At 39.6% G+C, this 7,500-nt stretch overlaps 1 protein-coding gene across 1 annotated transcript; it reads right to left on the reverse strand.

The window, feature by feature from the left end:
• Window positions 1-1,231: 1,231 nt before the first annotated feature.
• On the reverse strand, window positions 1,232-6,454 carry LOC147468246 (uncharacterized). Its single transcript, XM_086554813.1, has 8 exons — window positions 6,275-6,454; window positions 5,722-5,859; window positions 5,345-5,421; window positions 5,078-5,226; window positions 4,367-4,477; window positions 3,680-3,861; window positions 2,383-3,527; window positions 1,232-1,956 (listed from the first exon to the last, which is right to left on the reverse strand). The coding sequence occupies exons 1-8, from the start codon at window positions 6,358-6,360 to the stop codon at window positions 1,232-1,234; spliced, it is 2,613 nt and encodes an 870-aa protein (XP_086410939.1). The 5' UTR covers window positions 6,361-6,454.
• Between the last annotated feature and the right edge of the window lie 1,046 nt (window positions 6,455-7,500).

Genomic DNA, 7,500 nt, shown 5'->3' on the forward strand with positions numbered 1-7,500 from the left:
GTGTGTCTCTGCTGTGTTATTTGGGCACAGTAATAGTCAAAATTGATTTCTTTATAGAAACTGTATTTACCTTTTGTCAAGATTTGTGTGCAATGAGAAACTTTACTCAGGTGGATAACGTATAATGGAAAATTATTATATATTGCCAGGATTATATTCTAAACACGAATTGAATATAAGTAACAATACTACAAAACAAAGACTAATACAAATACAGGAACAGTATTGTATATCTTACAAAACTAGGTTTTACTGAGAAAAAAAAAAAAAACATGTGACGGTATATCATAACTGCAACAACAGTTTCTTCTCATAACATTTACACTGCAACTGGACATATGTAGAGCACATTGAATTCAGACAAGGAAAGCTTCTATGAATATTATAAAAATACAAAAAGACGTTTATGAAACACAAGTGAGATCACTATCATTCATATACTAGGTAACAAAATCTAAGGAGTGGAATAAGAATGTTATTTCTCTCCTGTCGAAGAATTCCTCTGCCGTTTCTGTTTACGATCACGCTATCTTTATCATACTCTTTTACATGAATTAATACAATATCGATCTCCATGAGACTGCATTACACATTAGTTTACGACAAAAGCCTTTACTTGTTTCCGTAGTGGTCTACATCCTACAATACAAATAAACATATGAATAGACAGTTAGTGTGTATAGCCTTCTAACAATGGTCCCAATGGACTTGAAGAACTTAAACAAAAAACATGAACTGATGTCTTAGAATTACTATATTTTTACAGAATATTTGGTGCAGCATTGAATTGACCATTCCACATGTGGTATGGTAACCGTGCTTTCAGTGCCTTTAGCATTTACGATGTATATCAGTGTAAGGTTCTTGGCGTATGTGATCTGAAGACTCCTGTGTTTCTTTGTGTATTTATTTTTACAATCAGTGGAGCCCATATTTATGGTGTGGGTGAATGATTAGATTATGCACCATTCGCATATTTGTGTGGTTATTATAACTAACTGTCTGAACATTGAATGTAGGAATAGAAAGGGTATATATTCACTGACACAATCCAGCATTGTAGTTTGTCACTTTTTCTTTAACTGCAGATAGTACATTGTACAGTAGACAACATAGACTACTTAGCTTAGACTTTCTTATTTTTTAGAGTGTGTATGCATACGTGTGTGTGTGTGTGTGTGTGTGTGTGTGTGTGTGTGTTTGTGTGTTTCCTCAAACTCCTCAGATGTGTTTATGCGGTGAAAGCTGAGAACCAGAAATAGATATTAAACACTGTAAACAGAACAGGGATAACGATGTACCTCTGCACCTTCATAAGCGTGGTTGCATTCAAGGTGTTCGTGCGCGAGGGAGGCGAGAGGAAGGACCCCTTCGTTTTCACCAAGACAGCAGCACCGTCGCGGGGCAAGAACTCGGCGAAGATGTGCACCACGATGTTGCCGAAGAGGAGAAAGATGATGAAGAAGAACCACAGGTCTATGAGCTTGATCTCCGCCGTGGCCGGGAGGGAACTGGAGTGGTTGGAGAAGAACGTGTACAGGACCAGGAGCGTCGTGAGGGACATCGAAGTCCTCACGTCCAGGGCCTCCAGGCGGACGAAGAGCGTCGCCCAGCTCACCAGCAGGATGAGGACGGTGGGAACAAAGGTCGTAAGGACAGCGATGCCGGTCCGACGGTCTAAGACGAAGCTCACGAAAGCCGTATTCCCGTCGGTGATATTGCTGAGGGTCATGTCTCTCACGCTGAAGAGAGGGAGGTTGCCAGGTCCTTCGTAAGTCGCTGTTCCTTCGGAGAGAGTGAACACGGCCTGGCCTGTCAAATCCGGGTCGAGCTCGAACTCAATTAGGCACAGCTGGGCGTCAAAGGGATAGTAATACAGGGCGAAGTCGCAGCTGAACGTCCCAAAGAAGACTTTTGTTTGTGTGAGAGGATTTTCAGAGCCAGGGTATAAGGTGTCTGGAAAAGATTAGAAACAGGTAATAATTTTGTCACTAAATTTAACACTTTAAAATGCAATATGTGAGATGTTAATTAGTAAGCTGTTATGTTGACATAGTAAGTAATTAAGACTAACAATAACGCACTCCAGCTTTCTCACTAGCTAACTCAGAAACCAATTGATACTATAACTTTGTACAGAAGCGTCGAAGTATCCAGTATATTATGTGATGCATTGGTTGATCTATAATCCATACGCAGATGTGTGTGGACGCTTACTTTATCTTCATCCAGTTTATCTGTTTATAGGTGTACTACTCTCGCCCTCTCTCTCTCTCACCCTCCCACTCTCGCTCTTGCCCTATCTCTCTTTATCTCTCTATCTATCTGTCTGTCTGTCTCTTTCACTCTCTCACACACACATTTTAGTGAAAAGAAAATTACCCATGTCCACCGCGTTATAATCTGGCAAAGACTTGTTTGTGAGTCTTTCTACAGAGACGATATTTGCCAGCTGCTGAAGCTCTCCACTGTAGATGTTTTTGTATTCATAATCAGGAATCCATATTTTCTCCAAATCACTTGTAGAAATGATAGCTTTCTTAGTTCCGTCATGCAGGTTCTTGAAGGTGAGCCTGTGGTCACGCCACGTCAACGAGAGCGAAAACTCCACGGTGACTGTCATGCTGATCACGTCGATGGCGTTGAATCTGTAGATGTCGATGTGGGGCGTGAGAGGCAGCGCGGCCTTCGTCACCGGGTGGATGGGCGTGAGGTGCTTCCGGTATCCCTTCGGCAGCAGAATGAAACTGCAGTCCTCTTCGTCACTCCCGTCAAGACAGTCCGTCATGAGGTTGCATCGGTGGCTGGTGTCAACGCACTCGCCGTTCTGACACATGTACTGGTCGTCGTGGCACGGCGAGAGGCTTAGCTCGATCTCCTCGCCCTCGGGAAGGTCGCAGATGGTGTGCCGAAGGGTCCACCGACGGCGGCCGAGAGGGTAGTGTTTCGGGGTGCCGTAGGAGTGAGTGGCGATGGTGTTGTTGGTTTTGGTGTCGGTGAGGAACCAGGTGTTGCTCGGATCGCGGTAGATTAAGAGGTTGTAGAAGCCCCGGTACATGAGCTTCCCTCCGAGGTACCCGACGACCTGGAACCGACGCTGATGCCTGTTGTCGAAACACAGGCCTCGGAGACGCAGGTAGTCGGACACTCGGTAATAGCAAGCAGTGCATTTCTTGTTCCTCTCGTCGCAGATGTCGTCCTCCCACGCCCCGTCGAGTCGCATCACAAGGCAGTTCCCGACGACGCCCCCGTTCGGCGCCGGCGGGTAGAACTTGTTGTACTCCATCAGGTCGCCGGTCCCGTCGCGCCTCCACTCGCCCTCCACCTCGGCGTCCGTCGCGCCGAGCCACCATTTCCGGACATTCGTCGGCGCGCACAGGCTCTCGAAGGGTTTCACAACGCTTAGTAAATATTCGTTTTCCTCTTCCGATGTGGGCAGTGCCAAAGTGCCATTGCTGAGGTGGCACTGCAACTGACCGTCGGAAATACTTCTGTCTTCTGGAAGCATGATGTATCTCGGAGATGTTCTGCATCGGCGAGTTGAGAAAAGGAGAGCATTAGGATCAGACTCAGCTGTAATTAAGCTAATAATTTAAGTTTGCAGTTTTTTTAGCATTACGGTCTATATGTATCACACACACACACACACACACACACACAGTAGACGACATAGACTAACCTACACAGTTCATCCAGATTTATCCACTGGTGAGAAATGTCTCCAAACAACTCGAAGTCGGCCGTGTCAGAAGAGAAGACGTTGCCTCTGCCAAGAGTCTTACAAGAGGCCAAAGAACCGACGTCATACTCTGACAAGATCCTGTTCCAGAAACTCACTTGGCTGATATCACCTCGGAGTACCTATTACGAGGCCGGAAAAATCAGGACTGATTTACAAGCATTTTTGGACCTTTACTGAGATTAATCTAAAGATACTTTTGGCTCTTTCTTTGATATCAGAGTCACCTATATTACCAAAACTTTTTTCCGGGTGAAGGTGATATGTACATCTATAATTTTTATGAATGTGTATATATGAATATGAACGTGCATGTGGGTGTTTATGTGTGTGTGTGTGTGTGTGTGTGTTTATATGTATGTATATATATGTATATGTATATATATATATATATATATATATATATATATATATATATATATGTATATAATATATATATATATATGTATATATATTATATATATATATGTATATATATATATATATATATATATATATATATATATGTATATGTATATGTATGTATATATATATATATATATATATATATATATATTTATATAAAATTGTATATAAAAATGAAAAAGCGAGAGAAAGAGAGCTCAATTTCAATCCTTGCCAAGATACCTGGTTGGAATCAAAGCCCTGCGAGACGCCGTCCTGTTCCTGGCCAAGAATAAAAGTCCCGTTGGTAAGAAGCGGACCTCCTTCTCCCAGGATCTCTCCTCGAATGAATTCCTTGCCGAAGGATTTAAGAATCACAAGATTATACCAACAGGATTTTTTTTATCTGTTGTACTTATGTAAATCATTTATCCAGCAATTTTTAAATCATATTAGTTGTTATCTTATGTACGACCTTATTAAGTAGCAGAATGTATGTTAAAAAAAAAAAAAAAAAATGAGTACCTAAACATTTAAAAGAAAAAATAAGTAGGTTATAGACATAAACAGGAGGGGAAAAAATAACAATTATCATTCGAAGTTTCTAGTTTAAAAGGATTAAATTCGTCACCGAAGACCAAGTAGGCCTAGATTACAAGGATCATTATCATTAGCAAGAGAGTATAATTTTTATATTTATCTAAAAAAAATCCAAGAAGAATTTATGCCAGAAAGAAATTAAACATTAAAAATATGAAAAATATAGTATGAATGAAAATCAAACAGCAAGATTTTTTTAAATTGTATATGTAACAGGGAAATATGCAAAAAAGAAAGAAAAAAATATATATATGTATATATATATATATATATATATATATATATATATATATATATATATATATATATATATATATATATATAACGATGAAAACAAAGGCAGATCCATGTTACCTCGCCCTGTAAGTAGACAACGTAAGTAGTAGTAGAGAAAGTGTGACAGAGATGGTACCAGGCCCCTGGATAGCACTCAAAAGGCTTCTGCATAGTGAAGGACTGAATCCGGCGGTTGTACCATGTCTTCAGCTTGTTCTCCGAAGTGTCTGTCGAGTATTAGAAAGCAGAAGAATTGAGTTGCCTTGCGTCAACTTTTTTGTTTATGAATTGTGAAGGAATTTATGTTGTTCTTTTTTTGTTTGTTTGTTTGTTTTATTGGCTTACAAATCATTATAGCGTTGCTGTTGTCCGGTGAAACTGCATATGACGCGTGAATGTTGAGATCTTCCATTGCTTCAACTCTGCAATGGAAGGTTGTTATGTCATTATATTCACGATCTGCTTGAGAAAAAGGACAACAACTATGTTATTGACAATGATAACGAGAGTGACGATAATCTTTACCAATATTTCACCCACATGATAGCTTATTATTTCCTCAATTCTTATATTCTATTTTCAATCTTAATCTGCATATCATTTTTTCTTTTCTTATTCTCTGAATATCATTTTCTTTTTTTTTTCTTCTTTTCTTTTTTTATTCTACCTTCCCCTACCATTTCTTCCCACCTGCCATAAGCTAATTTTCCAATTTCTCTTACCTCACTCGGTAACAGACAGAAAATGCCGCCAAAGGTTCAATCCCGAGCTGAGAGAAGTTGAACCTCGCAAAGGTAGCAGCGTTGGACCGATGCCAAAGGCCTCTTTGCAGGGAAAATACTTTGACTTCATCGCCCTTACTCACTGCGGATGTAATGGCAAGAGCTTGTGGTTAAAGGATGTAGTTTGGGCGTGGGTCTTATGGTCTCTGCTATTGAGGATCGATTGATTTTTTATTGTGGTTTTTGGGAGAGAATATCGTAAACACACAGACTCTCATATATACGTGTGTGTGTTTGTGCTTATGTGTGTGTGTGTGTGTGTGTGTGTTTTGTGTGTGTGTGTGTGTGTGTGTGTGTGTGTGTGTGTCTGTGTGCGCGCGTGTGTGTGTGTGTTTGTGTTTGTGTTTTGTGTGTGTGTGTGTGTGTGTGTGTGTGTGTGCGTGCGTGTGTGTGTGTCTGTGAGTGCAAATAAAGACAAGAGGGTTGAAAATATAACACAACCAATAATATCCAAATGTCATCTAATCCCATATTACTAGTTTACAAACGATACTCACGTATTTTATGATGACCCCCCAGAGCCAGTATGAACAGGAGCCACATCCTGACATTCACTCTCTCATTGGTGGTAAGTCTCATAACAAAGTACTGAAGTATCCCTACTGAGAAAAAAAAATAAAAAAATGTTAAAGTTGAAAATGTTTACGGGTAAAAAAAGCCTTATTTTCGTATTAATGTTACTTCCTTCCGGGTTATTCATATAACACATTTTGACTCGGATACAGTGTACAGTTTGTGTTCTACTGTATGTGTCCCTTCTGTTTTAGGATATGGGTGTATTGCTTATAGTCTGTTCATTTACGGAATCACAGGAGGCTCCGCTCACTTCCTGCTGTTCGATGGGTTACTCTAGGAAGGGATTCAGGGTAAACGAAGCTCCTTATTTCGCTAGTTACTCAAAACTGTTTAACTCACAATGTGATAAGAGTTCCTTAAAACCATAGTTAATGGCTGTATACCACGACGAATATTTATTTTTCTTAATTTACTTTCTGCTAATCTTTTGCAAGACTGACATGGGTAATCCTAGTTACTTCCTGCTAATCTTTTACAAGACTGACATGGGTAATCCTAGTTACTTCCTCTTAATCTTTTACACATCTGACAGTGGTAATCTTAGTTACAGTAGAATTTTCGTCTTCATTATCATAGTCCAAATAATAACCAGTGAGGGATGAGTGTGGAGTGACGAGTGGCGAGTCATTGACAACTATGACTGTCACAGGAGTTAGTTACTTCCCGTTCTCCTAATGCTTTTACTTTAAACAAGATATATAGAAAATTGCAGTTATTCTTTTCAAATTTTGCTATGTAACTCCAAGAATCTTTTTTTGTAAAGTGTTATGTAGAATTTGCAGAATTCGTGGTAATCGTAAGTAGTAGAAAATTACATTTTTCCCCACAAAAAGAACACCAAAATTCACGATCCTCGGTGGGTAGGTTTCATAGAGTCCCCCCTACCCTCCCTCAAAAAAAAAAAAAAAAAAAAAAAAAAAAACAGACGGAACTCTCAAATGGCTAATGCATAATGTGAGACACTGTTCATAGGACGGAGGAACAATGAAGGATATGTTATAATTTAGCGACAATGTGATATTGATATTGAATAGTTAAATAACAACTAAGATACCGATGAACATACGCAATAATACTACCAATCAAAATACTCCGGTAAAGATAAGAAAGGAGTATACATATTGAGAAAATGTACAGTAACAA

The sequence above is a fragment of the Penaeus japonicus genome, unplaced genomic scaffold (assembly GCF_977035675.1).
Source record: "Penaeus japonicus unplaced genomic scaffold, GWHDUDI00000001_assembly GWHDUDI00000030, whole genome shotgun sequence".
Taxonomy (NCBI): Eukaryota; Metazoa; Arthropoda; class Malacostraca; order Decapoda; family Penaeidae; genus Penaeus; species Penaeus japonicus.